Source organism: Phaseolus vulgaris, chromosome 3 (assembly GCF_000499845.2).
Source record: "Phaseolus vulgaris cultivar G19833 chromosome 3, P. vulgaris v2.0, whole genome shotgun sequence".
Classification (NCBI taxonomy): domain Eukaryota; kingdom Viridiplantae; phylum Streptophyta; class Magnoliopsida; order Fabales; family Fabaceae; genus Phaseolus; species Phaseolus vulgaris.
In genome coordinates, this window is record NC_023757.2 from 36,727,404 (window position 1) to 36,749,018 (window position 21,615).

The 21,615-nt window shown below is 30.8% G+C and overlaps 2 protein-coding genes across 5 annotated transcripts; both read left to right on the forward strand.

Moving 5' to 3' along the window:
• Positions 1 to 6,523: 6,523 nt before the first annotated feature.
• Positions 6,524 to 10,535, forward strand: LOC137807401 (uncharacterized). 4 transcript variants are annotated; one of them, XM_068608030.1, is made up of 9 exons: positions 6,524 to 6,779; positions 7,056 to 7,180; positions 7,308 to 7,345; positions 7,968 to 8,078; positions 8,170 to 8,249; positions 8,722 to 8,758; positions 9,545 to 9,586; positions 10,004 to 10,118; positions 10,367 to 10,535. In XM_068608030.1, exons 1-8 carry the CDS (start codon positions 6,600 to 6,602, stop codon positions 10,069 to 10,071), a joined length of 681 nt encoding a protein of 226 aa, XP_068464131.1. In that variant the 5' UTR covers positions 6,524 to 6,599; the 3' UTR covers positions 10,072 to 10,118; positions 10,367 to 10,535. The 4 variants fall into 4 exon arrangements, with proteins under 4 accessions (XP_068464131.1, XP_068464132.1, XP_068464130.1 ...); XM_068608031.1 differs by having other exon boundaries at positions 10,371 to 10,535; XM_068608029.1 differs by lacking the exon at positions 10,367 to 10,535 and having other exon boundaries at positions 10,004 to 10,365.
• Positions 10,536 to 12,680: 2,145 nt separating this feature from the next.
• On the forward strand, positions 12,681 to 21,332 carry LOC137807399 (uncharacterized). The gene is made up of 14 exons (XM_068608027.1): positions 12,681 to 12,857; positions 12,935 to 12,968; positions 13,141 to 13,311; positions 13,386 to 13,522; positions 13,603 to 13,752; positions 14,010 to 14,111; positions 15,911 to 16,075; positions 16,328 to 16,438; positions 18,225 to 18,322; positions 18,707 to 18,830; positions 18,983 to 19,072; positions 19,651 to 19,695; positions 20,221 to 20,541; positions 21,063 to 21,332. Exons 1-14 carry the CDS (start codon positions 12,807 to 12,809, stop codon positions 21,090 to 21,092), a joined length of 1,629 nt encoding a protein of 542 aa, XP_068464128.1. The 5' UTR covers positions 12,681 to 12,806; the 3' UTR covers positions 21,093 to 21,332.
• The last annotated feature ends 283 nt before the right edge of the window (positions 21,333 to 21,615 follow it).

Consider the following 21,615-nt stretch of genomic DNA (forward strand, 5'->3'; position numbering starts at 1 on the left):
TTCGCGATTGTCTCCTCTTTTAGTTTCGTTTAGTTTTATGCTGTTTTGCTCTGTTAATGACTGCTGTTCTGTGAATGGTTGGTTTTACAACTGAACAGGATTTAAAAGGTTTGATGAATCCAATAATGTGAGTGCAGGTATAAGGTATAAGGAGGAGGATAGGATTTGTGAGCGAATTGTTGTCTTGTATTATTAGGTAAAATATGAGGAATGGTTATATTAAAAGTATAATACTTTTGTGGTTTTGAGTAAAAGGAAGTAAGGTGATTTTGTAGGAGGGATAAGATATAAGATATATGAAAGGGTGGAGACAGCTAGGATGACAAAGACAAGTGGTGAAATGGTTGTGATGGGATCCACAAAGTGGTGGGAGTGTGGGTCAGACAGTGAGCGTTGGATTTTGGGGAATTTGTCCAGCTGTAAAGTACTTACGTAGTACTAACAGTGCAGTGGTGGTGCTAGTGCCTTCACCACAAATACAGTGTCAGCTTGCCGACACCTCTGTCACCAAAAGAAGCATGCTGGATGGATGGTGTTTTTTTAATTTATTTTTTCTTTTCTTCGTGGGTCCCAAACCATTCTTCTTGCTTCTTCTTCTGGATCTCACTGTGAAACCATTTTCTGTAAAAGTAATGTTACGCCCAAAACTCTACTCTTCTAAATATATACTGCATTAATCTCTTTTTACCATATCATTTATTACACCTATATTTCTCTCTCTCCAGCTATCAATTTTTATTCTTCCTAAACAAAATTATGATGGAAATGCTGTGCGAATTTGCTTCAAATGGGTGTTTGGAGCGGGTCTTATCTTTTGTAAAAGGGCATGCTTAATCCAATTCATTTGTTGTAGATCAACGCTACATCACATCCACCGACATGTTTTGTGGGCCCAATCAACATGTGAATTTGTTAATGATTGAGATGATTTTGAATGAGGTAGGAAGTAATGAAATCCCATAATCTGATCTGTCGTTGTTTGTTTATAAACTAAAATGTGAGAGTTTTGGGATGTGGTTAGCAATTACTTGCAAAAACTAAGGAGCTTGGGCGGTTTATGGCGTTATTGATGGGTATTAAGAAACAGTTGCATAAGAGATGCGCGTTGAATAAAAGTACTCTTTGTCATATGAGACTCAGTGTAGGCCAGCTTCGATAACAATGTCAAAGGACAAAAAAACCCAAACAATTATTTCAGAATTATCTTTTTTAAATATTTTTACATTTAATATAAACATATAATTATTTTTTTTTACTTTTTTATTAACGGGATTCACTCCTTAATTTCCACACCGCTAGGTATCAGTATATTTTGCAAATATACAGTTATGATGATTATATCTCAACCTTCTTAATTCAATAATAAAATTATTCACATATTTATTAAATATCAAGTATTAAAAGTACTATTTTTCCAGGTTAATTTTAAGATTACCGATAACTTTCTTTATATGCATATGGATTGGGATCATTGAGAGATTTTACCTGATATATTAAATGAAGTACACCACTATAAATATTTTTTATATTCTTTTCAACTAAATTTTAAATTTCATTTCTATAAATATATGGTAATATTTAATAAAATTAGTATTATTTATTCGAAATGGATATTTTAGAGATTGTTCTGTCGTTTTTTAAATTGATAATATCTAACACTTTATCAATCCTCAAATTGAAGAATACAAAATACCACCACTCTCCAATCATACTAAAAAATCATCAATTTAAAATATAATATTGAAGTGCGTGTTATTGAAATCAAATTTCTAATTAAAGGTTTAAACGGATCCTTAAGTAAATTATACGCATACGTAAATCAGACAATATATTTTTATTCTTACAACATCATGTAATTCTCAATTTTATCAACACAAATTACCAATAATATCTGTACTGTAACTAATTCAAAAGGCAAATTTAAGTATTGGTTTATAAATCCTAAAAAAAACAATAACCTCTTCAAAAGTCTACCATTAACAAAATATCAAATCAATCCACACATACATCACATGCAAATATATCACTCAAATACAAATTTGAGTCATTACTTAAAAATCTAAATTGGAATCCAAGAATAAAGTTAATTTCTCTTAATTTATACTTTTCTGTGTCTTAAAAAACCAAGGGTTACTTTCTGTGTCTTAACAAAACAAGGGCAGAAGAAAATGATGAACTAACGCATTAAAAATATAGACACCTATCTAAACGGGGTTGCAAAATATACCACTAATCATTGAACTTTTACTCAATTACCAAACTCTACTTCCACCCAATCAACTAATAAGTTCACCATTTTTTTATTTTAAAATTACTTCAGCTACAACCCATACTTTAAGCCCACAATTAAATTCTTACCCGTCAAACTCAAGACAACCATTCTTTTCTAATAAAGTCTAAAAAACTAACCAACCTACATCTTATACACACCTCAACTAAATAAATGAAATAGAACTTAAATAAAAATAAATAAATTCAACTACCACTTTTCAAATTATTTAACACACCTATAAAACAAATCCTAATTTTCCACATTCAAATTATTTTAATATCATTTCAACATATTACAATAAAATTCCAACACAGTAACAACACCAATCATATTTGACATTCGTAATATTCAAACACTTTGTTAGCATAATAACCCAGATCATACCTAGTGCTGACCTGGCATCTCAGAAGCCTTAATGAATTACAACTTAACTATTTTTAGTAACAGAATACTTTACTTGTTTTTCCCCCAATTAAAAAATAACCTAATTAAAGGTTGTTTGATTTGAGAAATGTTTTGCGTTCTTATTTACATTTTTACAAGTAAATATAAAGATGCTAAATTATTTATTTTTCTCTTTACTTTCAAGTGAATATAAAATAGTAAAAACATAAAAAACCGTCTATAATACTAACACGTTTCTTAAGTTGCAACGCATATACTTACCTATCTGTGAAGCAATTACAATAATCTCACTCCAATGATCATCCTTTATGATGATGGTTGGGTAATGAACAATCTACACACAAACTTATCTCTTTCAATACATTATTTGACTTTTAACGTGGGAGTTTCTTAACTTATACACCAATTTTGTTATCACTTTCTCATTTCAATTAATAAACACAAAGTTGTCTCACGAGGTTAAGTTAGAAGCATTTAAGTTGCAATCTACATTATTTATACAACACGAGGGGATTATAATTTAAATACCCTAATAGACCATAGAAAATCATTTTTCTTTCTTTCTATCCGATTATATGTTCGTGTTTAGTATTTTTTAGCATAATTAACAAAGAAAGAAAAGAACATCAAAATGTTTAAATGAATTATTATGTTCGAGTAGAAGGAAAATGGAGAGAGCAAAAATTAGAATCTTGGGAAAATTACTATGAATCTATAAGAATATATTAAAAATTTGTGATCGAGGTTTAATGAAATAATTCACAATTAAATGTTAGTTTTTTATTATTATTAAATTTCATGTTAGAAAACATATACACTCACATGACAAAATAGTATAATTTTTTTTTAAAAAATGCTAATTTAATATTTAACTAATATAATGCGTGTTTTAATAGTAAATATTTGTTCTAATAAAAAAAATAGAAGTGACTGAGAAAATGTATAAAATAATAAATATATCTACTTTTTTGCCTATTATTACATTTGAATTTTTGAAATATTTTAGAAATAGGTTTTTTTAGAGTATCGTTTAGGTTTGGATTAACCACCCAAATTCAGGACACAGCCCACCTATCCGCCGCAATGCAACTCAACCGAGATTCTAGATATAATTATTCCAACGTTTCATACAAAACTAATGCAACTTTCACCATTACATATTATTTATAAATAGAGTTTATCTAATTTATAGTTTTAATTAATAGAAATATTTTTATGTAAAAATTTACTTTGCAGATAAATAATATGATGAATACAAATATCTCTCCTTCTCTGTATATACACTAAAAAAATATTAAATAAAAATCAATTTTAAAGATAAAAAATAATTAATTGTTATATTGATTAAATTAAATATTATTTTATAAATTAAAAAAATATTTTTATCTAAATTAGTTTCTATTATTGATAAATATTTTTTAAGTCGGTATCTAATTAATACCAAGATTTTAACTATCAATTTTAAAATCTAAATAATCAGTAGCTACAATAATTAATTAGATAGAAATTTAGAAACTATTTATGAATAATAGAAATTAATCAGATATCAATAATTTTTTTACTTATAAAATAGTATTTAATTTAGTTAATATATAAATTAATTATTTTTTATTTTTCTAAAATTATTTTTTATTTAATAACTTTTTAGTAGTAATATATATATATATATATATAAAAGAGAGAGAAAGAGAGATATAAATAGAAAAATATAAGTAGCTAGACATAGGATTTTTTAAATTTTAAATACTTAATTGAAGTTTAATGATTTATTTGGTGATTTTTTTCGAATACAAGTAATAAATATTAAAATACGAATGTAGATATGCGACGTAAATTGTAATGAAATTATATTGATGTTTTGACTCTTAGGTATTAGATCAAGTGATAGTATTTAATAGAATATTGTTAGTATAAGTATTCTAAAAAAATATAATATTTATTGAATTTGATGTTTTTTTTACGTGCATTTTTATTTATAGATGTTCTTTTAATATAAAAAAAATATTTTTATAATTAAATTATTTTTATTATATTATTTTCTTAAATAACTTAATTTATTATTATTATTATTTTATTCGTGTGTAATATTTTTTTTTTGGGAAGGATATATAAATAAATCTGTTTTTACAATAGACACGAAAATCATCAGGACAATATTTATAGTAAAAGTGTATAGATGATGCTCTAAATTAGCATGTTATGAAATAGACATTCCAAGTTAATTTATGGTTATATGCTTTCTATTTATATTATATACTTATTATTAGCATCATCATTCTATCTCTAAATAATTTACCTTTGTTTATGTAACATCATTAATTTTACCCATATATAATAAAATAAAAATAAAATAAATAATATCTAATTAACAAATAAACATATACTACTTTCTCATATTTGTATCTCAAAAAGATATCCTTCTTTATAGAGATTTAATATATACACAAGAGTTTACAAAATAAAACATTCAACATAAAAACATATGTTCTTCTAGCGGCTCACTGAGGAGCTCTGTTACCTACAACTTCACTTGCTCCTGTGTAAATTAACACGATCATCACATATTAAAGAAAAACAAACACAAAACAAAGCACAAAGTAAACTAGCTATTTTTTAAGAATTTTGATATAAATTTAACTTTTAAGAAGAAGCATAATCCATCAAATTCTCATAATTTACACAAAGTTATCATGAGTCTTTCACATTTATCATCCACATTATTCATGTCAGATATCTACTGACTCACATACTCAGACACTTGACTCTACTTATGGAAGACTTGTGTATTGAAATTAGAATCCTGAGACTGCACCTGTCAAACTACTTGTTGTGAATCCATACAACCATGCGCATAAACATCTCAATATCTCATCATCTAGTATGACAGGGTAAATTCATATGACCTGAAATACCACATTATATTTCAAACCATAAACAAAGTCATATGAGCATCCATTGACTCTCACCAACTGAATAACTAATAACTTCATCTATGTGATTATATTATATCAGGAGAGTCAGGATGTCTCGTAATGAGCTTCAACTCACTTGTATTCATTAAAACACTTTCAATCTTCAATCAGAAACACTTTCAACAACTTATTCACCTTAAAATCAATATAAAATATTCAGAATTAACCATTTTAGTCAATATATTACTTTACTATTTAAAAGAGACAATCCTGCAAGCAAAAATTGAAACTGGTGACCACATCACCTTCACATTCAGATCTTTTAACCTAATATTCTATTTAAAAAAATAAGACTAGCTTCCCTTACCTTTACTTGAGCAAATGTTCACTAAGAGTTCCAAATTTACCAAAAACCCTTAAAGATAATTAACCTATACCACAAAATCTTAATAAAAAATCTAACTATCATTAAAACCCTAAGGTAACATAGATTCACCCTGAAACTAAAATTTTTATATGCAAAGCATAGACAGAGACAACTTGAAAAGTTCAAAATTTGACTCAAAAGAAAAGACAAAAAAATGAACTTACTATATTTTAGATTTTGATCAGATGGTGATTCTTTTAAAATGAAATATGAGGAACTAAATTTTCTATTTATATACTTTTTTCATTTTAATAATAAAAATTTAGATGTCATTTAAAATGTATCACTTCTACTCTACTATTATTTTTTAGATCCTTCAAGTTTATATTTATAAATTTTTTTTATTACAAATAGATTTCAACTTACAGTTTGTTATTTTTTTAATAATATCGTCTATATTAAAATTTCAAAGACTATATTTTAACACATACTACATTTTTAAATGTTTTAAATTTAATTTTACCGTTGTTTATAAAATTAATTATTCCGGATAATTTTCTTCGCAATTCATGACATATCCTTCCTTGTACCTTGTTCTACTTACTACTTTCCACAAGATCTGGAGAGAAGTGAATCGAGTGGAATGCGATTCCCTCTTCTTTCCCGTGCGCCTGTTCCTTTTCTTTCTACCGCCTTCTTTAAATTAAAATCTGCATCTACTTGCACTAGGGTTTGTCGCATGGCCACTTCTCCTTCTCATGCGGATGGCGCTCCTTCTGCTTCCTCCGCCATTGACTTCCTCTCCATCTGTCACCGCCTCAAGGTGCTTATCCGTAAACGAGCTTTCTATTTGCCGATGTAGTACTTCTTTGTTTTTCAGAAATGCCGGAGAAATTATCGAGAAAACGGCTGTTTAATTTTGATTCCGAAAACTGTCAGTACTAGTTAACCTAAGCTTGATTTCAGAATGAAATTTGGTTGCATTTGTTTGACATTAAGTGGCTTCAATAAAAGCTAGATTTTTCACTTATGCTGTTTCGTTTCGTATTTTTTTTGTAGTGCTCTAACTTGTTTGAGTACTGTGTGGTATGTTAAACAGACAACAAAGAGAACTGGGTGGGTACGAAAAGATGTTAAGAATCCAGAATCTATTGCTGATCATATGTATCGAATGGGCTTGATGGCGTTGATTGCATCAGATGTTCCTGGTGTCGACCGAAACAAGTTAATTCACCTTCCTTTTACCTTAGATGATTATACCTTTCTTAATGACTTTATTTCTGTAATACACTTGATAGCAATATAAAGCGAGGTAGGTTTTTTTAAACTTATTTGTGTTCGTTAACCTCAGGTGCATTAAAATGGCTATTGTTCATGACATTGCAGAAGGTATGCCAATCTGCCATTTGCTTTCAGTTAATTGTTTATGGCTGGTAAGAGTGGTTCTGCATACCTAAGTATTGTTATGAATTATGACATAATTTTGTGGATAAGTTAGGCTAAATTCAGCTGGAAATGTAAATAAACTTGAAACAGTGGACGAGATTGAGCGAGTACAAGAGCAAGTTTAGGTTTAAATTTTGAAATAAATTCGTTATGTAATATATAGTGTTCTAGATGGAAACCCTGACTGCAACAAGTTATGTTATGATGCCAACCGGTTAGTGACCTAGAAACTAATATATATATATATATACACACACACACACATTCATACACATGTATTTTCTGCCCTCTATTATTCTGTTTTCATGTTACACTCGATGAGAACTTGATAAATGCCTAAAACCTAAAATACTAGAAGTCGACACAAGTAAACCCGATTTACTTAGTCCTAGCTGTTGAGTTGATGCAAGTAAATTCACATTGCTTTTGTAACCCCTAATTTGGGTTTTCAAGTTATTAGAAGCTTTAATACAAGTGTTTAACAATATCATCATATTTCTCATGCTCTCTCTTCATAGTACAGATCGGCAGTTTTATTTGTTCTCTTTGGTGCTTTGTTTAACAGCAATTGTTGGGGACATAACCCCACTGGATGGGGTGTCTAAAACAGAAAAGAGTCAACGAGAACAAGCAGCATTAGATCATATGTGTAAAGTACTTGGAGGAGGATCTACAGGTATTTTTTCCACTCTGTAATCTTTACATGAGTTTGTTAATGTGTGGATAACGAAAACTCACCTCTTTTTAATTAAATTGTCGTATTGAAGCAAAGGAAATAACTGAGTTGTGGATGGAGTATGAATCAAATTCTTCTGTAGAAGCTAAATTCGTCAAGGACCTTGACAAGGTTGGTGGCTTTTTTGCTATTGTCTTTCAGAATCATATCGGGGTTATAACTCTTGAGTTGTGTTGTGTGTAATTTGGTGCCTAAGTGATCAAGTGGTCCTCGTGAGGGGTACAGAGAGTGAAGAGAGAAACTGGGGGAATGGGAAAAGGGCTGTTCCATTGATGGGGGGATGGGGGTTATTGAACTTATCCTGAAAACTTGCCATGTCCCATCAAAGTGAGCTAGGCTTAGGATCCCTTTTTGATCCATTTTAATAATGAGGTATTGTGATTCATGAATTATGTTCATTAAAAGGGGGAAGGTGGTATATTATGTGATAATGCTGTTCCACTATTGCATTTATTGTTAATATTCTATCAGACAGAAGATGTTAATTTATTTAAAATTATTGTCACATTTTTGCCTCAATACCTCTGGGTCTCACCATATTCACAACTAGTTATCCTGATTCCATAAATTCTGTTCCATACAGGTTGAGATGATACTCCAAGCTTTGGAATACGAAGATGGTGAGACAATTTTTTCAATTTTATTTTTCTTCATATCTTTTTCAGTTATTATGATCATATTCAGGCCTTGTTAAATCATCTGAGTAGTTTTTCAATTCTTCTAATAATGAATATCAACAAATTAATCTATATATGTTAAGGAATTTATATAATTGAAGTGATGTTGAGATTAGGACGTCTTAAACTTTTGAGCACATGGTTCTCCTGGACTGGGTGGGTTGGCCTCCATAATTAAGACAAACTTGGTGGAGGATCAGAGGCGTGACAACTTACGAGTTTTTCCATGTTCATCAACAAATTAGCTACTATATCTAAGATTTTGCTAGAATTTTTCGGGTTTTGTTTTCTATGGATATCATTAATGATATGTTAAATTAAAAAAGGATGATAAGGGTAAACAAACAACTATTTAACTGTGGATTCATATATTTTTTTATACAAATGTTTGTAATCAGTATTTTTATGTCATATTGTGCCTTTTTTCATAGAATTTCAAATATAATACCCTTATATGTTTCTTCTTCCGTTAGGTTGAATAGAATATCCTCTGCTACATACTTATATGATGATTGGTATTGAATTTGACTACTCATTTGTAATGATATACAGTGGGGAATAACAATACAGGTTGCATCCTACTAGTTTTGAATTCTAGTACACAATGCATTTAGACTTCAAAATTTATACTAGTAAACATTGGAATGAAGGAGTGTTTTGGTTATTTCTCTCAGTGTAATAATCACACGGTTTAGATCTTCTGAAATTTTCTTTCTTGAATTTTTGCAGAGCAGGGGAAAGATTTGGATGAGTTTTTCCAGTCAACTGCTGGTATGAATTTTTTCAGAGTGTGGTTTATTTGTTTGTGTTCGGAAATTGAATGATGGAGGCTGGATATGAGGGTGTTTGTGAATAAAAAGAAATTCCACATTTATGATTTTCTCTTACCTGCCTTTTTTGTGTGTGTGTGGAATAACAATGTTAAGCTTCAGCAGTAACTGCTCGCTAACATGAGATGGAATGTCATATGTAACATCTCAAAGTCGACATTTCTAAGTCGCTTACTTGATTTGGGAATTTATCCTATGACTTTGATATTCTGCATATTTTTGTTCACTTGTTTAGGAGTTGATCTTGTATTGGAAGATGTTGGATGGATTTTTCACTTGTTTACGAAGTATCAATTTTCTGCTTTTTATGGTTAAATAGTGTTGATAATGTGTTGGGGAAAATTTTGCCCTTTTGCAGGAAAGTTCCAGACTGAAACTGGCAAAGCTTGGGCATCAGAGATAGTATCGAGAAGGAAGAATAAATAATTTCTCCAGTATGGATCTCCCTGTCAATGCGAAAGGATAGATAGGAGGTTGGTTTTTTTGATGTGGGTCTTATTTTCTTTTGCTTAGTTGGCATGAAAAAGGGAGTAATAGGGCGTAGAGCTATGCATGAAGTACGAACCACCTAAAAAAAGAAGTTGAAGTGTGCATGAAGCACTAAATAGTTAATTTCCATAGGAATTTTAGTGTCTCATATAATCAAATTTGTTAAACTATGTCTAACCTTCGTTAGTTCTTATTAAAATCAGTGGATCTAAAACTAATGTTCTTTAAAAAGATAGATTCCATGGGCATCATATGGGTAGCTTGCTTTGGAGGAGTTTGGAACTCGTGAAAAGCATCTTATGTCGTAGAGTACAAGAAACTAATATGCAATGAGGAAGTCCCTTCGCTCACAGGGCAGCTACAACTAAAATAGAAGATACTTTTTCACGTACTATTTTTAACTCCCGATTTTTTTGCTTTTATTTTGATCATATTGTTTGATATAGAGGCTATGCTAGGCGTATAAAATTCTGAATCGTATTTTTTTTAAAGAGTATTTAGTTCTAATTTCAATAGTTAAATATAAGATCTTATGTACGACAGTTCCTCAAAGTTATCGAACATTGGAAACCTAGGACCATAGCAAAAAATCTAAGGATACACCACATTATTTGAAATCCTAATTTATTGTGAACTAAATTCTTTGAAGTATTAAAATTTAAAAGAGTTATTGAAGTGTAGTTTTTTTGTCACACTAGTGTTAGAAAAACGAAATAAGTAAAGTTGTTTTAAAACTTAAACAGTTATTATTATTGTAGTGTCTGAACTTAATTATTTATTATTATTTTAGTACTTAAACTTAGTTTAGTTCACGGAAGTATCCCTAAAATTTTAATTAAGTATTAGTTAAATAACAGTTAACATGATTAAATTTAAGGGTTAAAATAAAAGTACATGGATAAATTCAAGGGTTAAAATAAAGTACATGGTTAAATTAGGGGTAAAATAACAATGAAAAGTACATGATTTGATTAGGTTCAACAAATTTTAAAACCACAAGTCTAGTGTTTGAAACAGTCACCTTCAATTTTGATGGGTTTGGTTCTTATTGGATTCAATTCGGTGAATAAATTTTAATCAATTTAATTGATTAGATTTAAAATTTCAATTGAAAATATTGCTTTTCAAAGAGAAAAATGGTGTGTATTGATTATGCATCGATTCAAAAGCTTTATAAAATGAGGTAGGTAAAATAAATAAAAGTACGATCTAATTCTATCATTTTATAAAACAATTGTTATATTTTTAAAATTAAAGTATTTTTTTAAATATATATTTATTCATATTTATTTATATACCAGATCACTGCATAAGTTTTTTAATTTATTGATGTGATTTAAATTAAAATACATATAAATGTATAATTTTTATTTTGTTTATATAAGTTTATTTGAACTTTATTTTTAATTTTTTAAAAATGGTTAAAATGATGTGTTGATTATTATAAGACCGAATCATATGTAGTCCATTTAATACTGAACCAGAGTAATGTGATGTACATTTTGTAAGTAATCTGTTAAGGTAAATGCAAATTCTTCTACAACTCCAAATTTCTCCCACTAGCTCCAAAGTGTCTATAAAATGACCCTACATACACCCCTCTCTTCCAGTGTAAAAAACATATATTCTGATTATAGAATTCGATTCTAAATTTTTGTAATTAGAAAAAATATATTTTTAATTGTAAAATTTAAAATATATTTTTGAATTAAAAAAATTACTTTTTAATTCTACAATTTAAAAGTGTATCACTTAAAAAAAGTATATTCAAAATTGTAAAATCAAGAAGATATTTTTTAAAAATACCTTTTAAATTATATAATTTATAATATATTTAAATATATAGAATCTGAAAAATATTTTTACATCTAGAAAATAGCTTCTAGATTTATAACTCAATTTCGGTTTCTTAACTAAAGTTCTTAATACTATTAATTTTTTCTTTACTTAAAAGAGATATTTCGTACACTTTATAATTGGGTGAAAGCATTTCCCTCACTCATGTTAAACTATCTTTGCCTTTTTATATTTATTTTTTTAATTATGTATTCATTTCAATTTAAAAACAACTTTACATTATAATTTAAATTAATTATTAAATATAAATATAGTTTATATATTAAATTTTTAAACATAATATAATTTATAATGTTAGAATCTCGTTTATTTAAAAATATAATTATAATTATAAACAAAATAAATACTGATCCAGACTAAAATAATAGTTAAATTATTATTTATCAGTTTTTCTCGCTTTATTATTATTTTCTCTGTCTATACTATACACCCAGTGCATAATATCCTTATTATTCCTACTTTTCTTTCTTTGACTTTTTTTAATTAATTTTTTGTGGCAGCAAGAAGATCCTCTACAATTACATAAACACTGAATGAAATCTAAACTGTTGATTAAATTTAACACTTTTATATGAAAGAAAGATAAAAACATAAATGGGTGAGATGTTTAAATCCGACCCTTCAGTTTCTGACCGGAGAGGATCAATGGTGAATGTATAAAAATAAAAAAATCGTTGGGAAATGGGCGCGTAAAAGCAAGGGTACGTTATTCGCAGTTTCTGGCCATACACATACACACACTTTTCTCAATACAAACACAAAAACTCCTTTTTCTTCCTCAATCTTTGTTTCAATCCTGCACGAAGACCAATCAAATGGCCTCTCTTCGTATTCGTATCCGTCTCCCTCTGTGTTTCTCCATACACGTACGTATCACGCTACAATACTCTCATTCCTTCTCCTTCAACCACACTCTTTCATTCTTCTCTTTCCTTCTTCACAGGGGAAGCTCCTTTCACCTTCTCCACTCCACCAAGGTCTTTTCCCTATCATCACTTTCCTTCTTTATTTTTACCTTTTGCAGTTATTATGCCTTTTACCTGTTTGAATTTTATTCCGTAAACGAACAGTAGAAATAGAACAAATTAATGACGAATCGCCTTTAACGACTACGTCAGAAACCGTTTTGCTGAGGCGTGTTTGGTTCAGGGTTTTCGGGAAGCTCTCGAAGCTACAGCGTCGTTGAATCTTCGCAACATTGTTTACTGAAGTCCGATGAGGAAGACATATCCGCGCTCCGTCGCGAATTCGAAGCCGTCAAACAGAGTTTTCTCACCATTCCGGATGCGCTCAGAAGAATGCCAAAATTGAATCCTAAAGGTTTGTTTCTTCAATATTTCTTTTCGGAATTATGTTGATAGTTTTTTTTTTTAATCTTATGTTTATTTGATTAGGCATATATGTGAATAAGAACTTGAGATTGGATAAATTGCAAGTTTATGGGTTCGACTATGATTACACTTTGGCGCATTACTCGTCGCATTTGCAGACTTTGATATATGACCTTGCGAAGGAATATTTGGTTGATGAGGTTAGCTCTGACAACGCGCTCCTGCTGTATGTTTTTATGACTCTGGTTCCTTTCCTTACTCGTCTTGTTGCTTCTTTCAGCTTAGGTATCCGGAGGTTTGCTTGAGTTTTAAATATGATCCAGCTTTCCCCATTAGAGGCCTGTACTATGATAAGGTAAAAGGGTGCCTCATGAAGCTGGATTTCTTTGGTTCGATTGAGCTGGATGAATGCTTCTATGGTAGACGGAAGGTATTTGGAACTGATTCTTTTGTTTCATTGGCAGTTGAATGCACCTTATTAGCCTTTTTATAATTTATTTGGTTTTAAACTCTATTAAGTGTTTCCATAATTCACATACAATTGGAACTGTGAGTTTTATTTTATAGATTGCACAAGGACGAATTAAATGGCAGTTCTATTTGACAAGCGTCAGTGAGCATGGTTTGTCTGTTGTTACAGAAATTAAAATAGTGCCAGTAATTTCTTTCAATTGAATAATTTTACAGCTAAGTCAAAGGGAAATACATGAAATATATGGCACACGGCATATTGGTCGTGATCAAGCTCGATCACTTGTTGGTTTGATGGATTTCTTCTGCTTTAGTGAGGTTAGTTCCTTGTTATCCTATTATTAAATAATAACTTTTGCTTTAGTACTGTGTAATGTTGGAGCTTTGCCTCAGAACTTTTATCCAGTGAGTTTTGTACTCTTCTTCATATGTCAAAGAAGATCATTGTTATTCCGATTATGCATGTCATAAAGTTGCGTAAACAAGTAATTGACTGCCATCCACATGTCAACCTCAACGTATATCCAGAATGGCCATGCTGCAGTATCTTTCTGTGTTTGATTTGAGCCACTGTACCATAAGAAGCAGTCATAGAATGTAGGGCAAAATTAAATCTTGTAAGAAAAAAAAAATTACTTCCTTTAAGGGCTTACTTTTTAAGGGAAAAAGTAAAAAATGTGTTTAAATATTTGTCTGATGATTAAATGTTTTTTATTTTTGAAAAAAAAAACCCAAAAAAGTAGTTTTGGTTTCCAATAAGCTAACAAGAATAGCTTCTGCAAATAAACTCTTAAAAAAAGCTATATCACAGAATTACCTTTTCAAAATGTTTATCCAAATGCACCCACCCTTAATGAGACTTGACCTAGTATATTCAATCCCAATTACCCTTGCTTCTTCAATTGAGCATTTATTATGTTGTTGACTGTTGCACTGAAAGTGATGGAGACCTTCTTATACTCTTGTGGGGGTTGGATGTAAGAACTTGCACTAGTTAGGAATCTTGGTGAGTTCTTGAAGGTTTTCTTGTTGGACATGGTTTGGCTTGATTCTTGATGGTTCATCATGGTGGGCTTGGTCTCGGCTTTGTTGAATTTCTTGATTGGTACTTGGAGGTAAGCACAACGATAGGTTGTGGAAGCTGTTAGGAGAGGTTAGGATAAGGTTTCTCGAATTCTTGGATCCTAACTTGGTTTGATATCTCAGCCAAACATGGGAAGCATAAGGTGAAAATTATTTGAATTATGGTGAAGGTTTGATGTTGGTAATCTAAGGAGACCCAGAGGATTAAGTTTAGTTCAGGAGGGAAAGGTTCTTGAAAGCAAGGCAGGCTTTAATTCTTTGTAAGGTGTTGTTCTTGGTTGCAAGAGAGATGCATCTTGATGGCTAAAGGAGGAGGTGTGCGCAAGCTCAAAACAGCAAGAAGAGAAGGAAACCAAGAATGGTTTGGAGAAGGAAGAAGACTAAAAAGAGACGTTTACCTTTTAAAAAAGAAATGCTTCAATTAGGAATTTTGGTTAACAAACATATGTGTGACTCATCATGACATAAACAAAGAAAGATCCATACTAGAGTCTTTACTCAAGATAAGAACTCTCCAAGAAGGAAGAAAATCACACTCTACACAAAATTCACTCAATTTTGCAAATGATCAATGTTGTGGCTGAAGTTCACGAGTGCTCCCTATGTAGAGAGGCGTGGGTGTGGGAAGAAGTGGTCAAACACTCCCCTTTCCCACTCTTGTATCCAAGCAAAGCTAACTAAACTACTAAAGAAATAACAAGTACATAGTTGTCCTTGTACTTTGAATAGCTAAGCACATCTCTTAGACTGTTAGGGTAAGTAAGCTATACCTCTACCACCAAGGGAGAAAAACTATGTTACCAATTTTTTTAAATTATAAAACTTACATTACTAATTTAAGGGCAAACTCCTATTATGGGTTTATGGGAAAATTCCTATTATGGAGTTGATTCCCTTGGAAATTTGAAAAATCTATTGAAAGTTAAAAAATCTCCTTCTCCAATTTCATCTGCCTCTTCTTGGGCTGTCTATTGACTTACGAAGTGTCTTTCTATCTAAGTTGAGAACTGATTGTTTGCATTGTTACTCTGTAGGCATGCCTTCTTGCAGATATAGTGCAGTACTTTATTGATGCTAAGCTAGAATTTGATCCTTCCTATGTATATGAAGATGTTGTTCGTGCAATTGAACATGTCCATCGAAGTGGCCTGGTTCATCGAGGAATTCTATCTGATCCACGTAGATACTTGGTGAAAAATGTAAGTTCATCCATTTTATTCATTACCCTTAATTGGTATCACTGAATGTGTTTAATGGTGTCACAATATGAGCAAAATGCTCTTTCAGGATCTATTATCTTAATCCATTTAAGTTTTATTTTGACTATCGTACTATCTATTATCAAGATAGACATTGTTTCTTCATGTTGTCTTATTATCAGATTGAATTATTTTATTTTACTATTGAGAGTTTGTGGTTTTTTTTTTTGTCATCTGTGATGAATATTTCAGGGAAAGATATTACGTTTTCTTAAGATGCTAAGGGAGCGGGGGAAGAAGCTTTTCTTATTGACTAATTCTCCTTATTACTTTGTGGATGGAGGAATGCGTTTTATGTTAGAGGTATTTGACAGAAAGGAGACCATATCATGCATTTTGTATTTAGGTTTAATTACTTATCTGGTCTCTATAGTTATAAAACTTTTTCTTTATATTCCCTATTCTTAAAATATCCCATTTAGTCCTTATAAAGAGGACTAAAAGGTATTATAAGTTATATGTGTTGGGAATAAAAGAGGATATTTTCAATTCAAGTACAAGGACTACAAGGAAAAGTTTGTGTAACTATAGGAACCAAATGAGTAATTAGACTTGTGAGAAAATTAGAAAAGAAATTTCCTGAATGTTCTTAAGTGTATTTTCCACTTAGAACATTGATTTATTTACAATAGGAATGGTTACAAAGATAATAATACATCCTACTTTTCAAGAGAACTGTTCAAGTATCACAACTTTCTACTATACATTGAAGGATAATAAACAGTAAAGGTTTCTATTTCCAACAAAACCTATGAATTTTTTTATTATGACTTCAGTCCCACTTTACCAATTGAAGTTTAGTAATCTTTTGCGAAGAGATACTGCCCAATAATTGTTTACACACAATAAATCCCATGGTTCAATAGATTCAACAGATTCAAAGCTCCATCTCTAAAATACATACGCGTTCTTTTCTTTCATCTTGTTGCACACTATTCTTCAAAGAGTGCAAAAAGAGTATTGGTATAATAATGAATGTGCTCAGTTATAACTGTTATGATGATTGTAATTTACATTTAGATGATGAAGAAATCTGGAATGGAGATCTTCTATACATTTCAGTTTTTCTTGCTGATTGCATGCACTATTTGAATTTAGTAGCTTGTGAAGATGAATATCAAATTTCATCAGAATATTGTGGAGGATAAAGGAGTTATGGTATTATACGTTATTGTAACGAATATATATCCACAAACCTTAGGATGGTGCTCACATTTCTTAGCAGATTGTTCTTTATCAGGGGAAAATGTGTTAAACCAATTATATTTATTAGTAGTTTGCTATAAAGGCGCCATTGATCCCACCACAAAATAAGCAAACGGAATAGAAGGAAATGGAAGATAATGGTAGCTTTGAGATTCTGTTTGGTTGCAAGAAAAAAGATACAGCAAGATAAACAATCCTACCGTCCAGAGCTAGGATCCTCTAGAGTAACCAACAAAAGTTCTCTATCCAACAAACAACAAAATAGAATGCCCTCCCCACTCTCTACACCTGATACTAATCACAGAAAATATTCCCTCTCTTTTCTCTAACTAATCGCCCTTCCTAATCATTCCACATCATTATCCCTACTCTTCTTTCTCACATACACCCTTCCCCATCTTAACTTGTGGCCCAATTCATGGACTAGAGGCTTGCTAGGCCCATTTACTCTTTGGAGCCATCAGCCACATACATCACTTCTCTATTTGTCCATGATGTCATTTGTGGTAGCCGTTAACTATAACCTGGTTTTTCTCTGTGAACTATTTTCAATTATTTCACTCTTAATCCTTTAGTGTTCTGGAGTAAAATTATTATATTCTGGGATCTATGCTTCTAGTTCTCATGAACGAAAATATGGAATTTACTTAAGACATACCCTGAACTTTTTTAGAGGGAAAGGAAGATGTATGCTGGAATTATGGTATAGTACATGTATTACTGAGATAGTTGACTGACACCTAACACTGACAGTCAGGTCTCTTAAATTGTTTGTTTGAAAGCTCCCTAATTTTTTTAAATGTAATTTTTGTGGTTCATGATTGTTTAGCACTTATCATTTCTGGACATAATTTCCTTGAGTTTATTCTTGAATGTTGATTAGGATTCTATGGATTGTAGAGACTCCTGGATGGAATTGTTTGATGTTGTGATTGCTAAGGCCAACAAACCGCAATTTTATACATCTGAGCATCCATTCCGGTTTGTATCCTATTCGTGTAGTTTTATCTTATGTGATATGGAGCTTGTTTTATATTCTAACTTAATTCTTCTTATTCTGATTCTGATATATTTTTAAGTAAAGTATATTTGGGGGACACATTGTGCTATAGACCTTTTATTTATTTTTATTAAGGACATAATAAAACTTACTTCAGGACTAGATAATTTAAATTTGGCTTTCTTTAGAAGTAAGTAATTGAAGGACTAGAAACAAATAATTTGGCTGACATGTAGCTGACGTGGATTTTTTTTTTTGCGAATTATTTTTTGCTAATAATTTATTTCCATTATTATCTCTTTGAATTTATATTCTTGAATTTTTGAATTCTTTGCAAAGGTCCTGAAACATGCTCTTGAACGCAGTTGTTACGACAAGGAGAAGGACACATTAACTTTTACCAAGGTTGATGAATTTCTTCCAGGTAAAATTTATTATCACGGATGCCTCAAATCCTTTCTCCAAATAACCAAGTGGAACGGCCCAGAGGTATGCTTTATTTGATGTCTGATAATAAACCATCGTATGTAAAATTTCCATTTACTTACATTAATTTTTAATTATGAAGCAAATATGGAATTTGGCATAAATATTCTTTCACAAGGAGTCCCTAAAATGCCAATATTCGTATTTTTAATTAGGTGATATATTTTGGAGATCATCTATTTAGCGACTTGAGAGGCCCATCAAAGGCAGGTTGGCGTACAGCAGCAATCATCCATGAACTAGAGGCATGTGTGCCATCTAATCCATTTTCATATAGATTTTTGAGCTTGCTTGTCATTATTTCTCATGACTTCTGATAGACCAGATCAGAGGGGGCATCATTGTGGTTCAGGAAATGGTTACTCGGTTTTCTGCATCATTGTGCTTGTTTTGTTCTTCATTTATTAATATATTGTCAACTTAGACAATGATAATGAATTTATAGCATGCTGTCGAAGAATTTTTTATTTTTCATTTATATGAAAGCTGACCTTAGTAAAAGTAAGATTTAATATACCGTTCTTTGTACATGTGATGATGGTCATGATGAATCTAAAGAATAGTAGTAGTTGAGTTGAGTCTTCAATGTGTCTGTTGGTTACACAGTTGCTAAAGATGAATATGAATCTTTAGAATTCCTGTTGGTTATGCAGTATCTACATTATTAATATAATTGAGATTGACAATTTTTTTAAAGTTAAATTATGCTTGCTGAATGCTCTTTCAAATTTATGTGTTTCTTAATTAGGAACTGATGCATGCCTTTTGTCGTTGTTAACATCAGAAAATAGACCTTTATGAATTTGTTTCTTTACTAATGCAGAGTGAAATTCAAATGCAAAATGAAGATACCTACCGTTCTGAGCAGGTAACTTCTCGTTTTTGTGCATATTGACATTATTTCTCTACAACTTCATGCTTTTTAGCTCATATAATGTAGATGGTTTCCTGTTTTCCCTGAGTGGTTGTATTGTATTGAAAACTCGGTGACTCGCAAACTAAATACTATTTTACTCTTATGTTAGGAGCTTGAGGTGTGAGTGATTTAGGAGAATTTTGGGATTAATAGTAGTTCTTGAGGTGTAGTCTTCATTCTTTGTGAGCCTACTTGTGTGAAAATTATTACATTTCTCTGCCTTCAAGTTAAAATCACAGATGTTCTGAAACCTGTGGACATTATGGAAGTTTGTACAACCACAAAAATAATTAATTGGTTGTGTCAAACATTTTAATTTAATATTATTGAAAAAAAGGCTTAAATGAATTCTTTTATATTACTTACTATAAAAGGTAAAAAAAAGTCTTTTTGGTTGACTAATAACAGTATAATTTATTTCTTCAACTGCTGTTAGAGCTGTGACATTTTATGCATTGTATCTGTTGAAAAATGCAGGCAAAGTTTCATATAATACAAGAATTACTTGGTAAATTGCACGCAACTGCATCTAGTGGTCTGCGAACTCCTGCTTTCAATTCACTTCTGGAAGAACTTAATGAGGAGAGACAAAAAGCACGCAGCAAGATGAAGATGATGTTTAATCGAAGTTTTGGAGCAACATTCCTGACTAGCACAGGACAAGAATCCGCTTTTGCATATCACATCCACCAGTATGCAGATGTTTATACCAGCAAGCCAGAGAATTTTCTTTTGCATTCACCTGAAGCATGGCTTCATGTTCCATTTGATGTCAAGATCATGCCTCATCATGTCAAGGTAATCCATTTCTTCATAGTTGTTAATGTCACTAAACCGCATCCATTAAAACCAAAGAAAGTTCTTCTGTTATCCCATGCTTCCTGTTCTTGGATTTATTGTTTGTAAAGCTCGGTTTGTTTCTGGAAAATCAGGGATTTGTTGAGTTATATAAACTTGTCTCAAAACTTTAGCTATTGAAAAAGCGCAAAACATTCCCTGTAATTTAGTATTGACTTTATAGTTACGAATGATCTAAAATGAATGTGGAATTGCCTAGTTGTTATTACAGTTACGTTTAATTTGAACTGTGTTCCACTGTATGGGGGACTGAATTCGTTAACTTGTTGGCCCTCTTGCATTCCATATGCTGGCTGCCATTATTCAGTAGTTGCTGAAAACACCATTTAAGAATAAGTTACTCACCCTGGCGTTATAGTTTTAGCGTATTTTAGTTTAATTAACGCTTCGATGGTTTGGCAGTTCGCAAGGTTGGCAATGACTTTTTGTTTTTATAACTCTTTGCTTATCCTCTTTTGTAGGTTCCATCAAGCGTGTTGAAGACTGGATGAACGGCCCTAGTGCCATTCCGCTTTTCTAATAACGGAACAATGGTGTGCCAATTCAAGTAAGCATTTAATTTGTGAGAAGGACTACTGGAAGACAATTTCTGCTGTAGAAACATCCATTCAATTTTATTCTTTTGTTCTTCATTCACTAATTTCTTCCCATAGCTAACTTTGTCTCCTGTGCTTCAGTTGATTACTAATAGAGAAAGAAAGCAGAAAATGAAAACCCCAGTACATGTTAAATGGTTTTATTTCTATATGTTAACGTCATGATAATAACTTGTAGCAATTAAATCTATATTAAAAATAATTCATTTGAGATTAAAAACCAAAATATAATGACAGTGACCTTCATTATGATAGTGATCAAAGAAATGATAGTGGAAATTTTTGTTACACGTTTTACTTTCTAATATATCTTTTAATATTAGTAAAAATTACTTTATTTTTTTTATCTCATTTCTTCATCTTTATCCCTCGCATATCATTTGTTATTTTTTATGACTTTAAATTCTTATTTAATTTT

Coding starts and splice junctions, on each gene's coding strand:
- LOC137807401 (XM_068608030.1), top strand. CDS start 6,600: ATGCGATTCCCTCTTCTTTCCCGTGCGCCTGTTCCTTTTCTTTCTACC. Junction 7,346..7,967: donor TGTTCATGACATTGCAGAAG/GTATGCCAATCT, acceptor TTTGTTTAACAG/CAATTGTTGGGGACATAACC. Junction 8,759..9,544: donor AGCTTTGGAATACGAAGATG/GTGAGACAATTT, acceptor GAATTTTTGCAG/AGCAGGGGAAAGATTTGGAT.
- LOC137807399 (XM_068608027.1), top strand. CDS start 12,807: ATGGCCTCTCTTCGTATTCGTATCCGTCTCCCTCTGTGTTTCTCCATA. Junction 12,858..12,934: donor CTCTGTGTTTCTCCATACAC/GTACGTATCACG, acceptor CCTTCTTCACAG/GGGAAGCTCCTTTCACCTTC. Junction 20,542..21,062: donor TCATGCCTCATCATGTCAAG/GTAATCCATTTC, acceptor CCTCTTTTGTAG/GTTCCATCAAGCGTGTTGAA.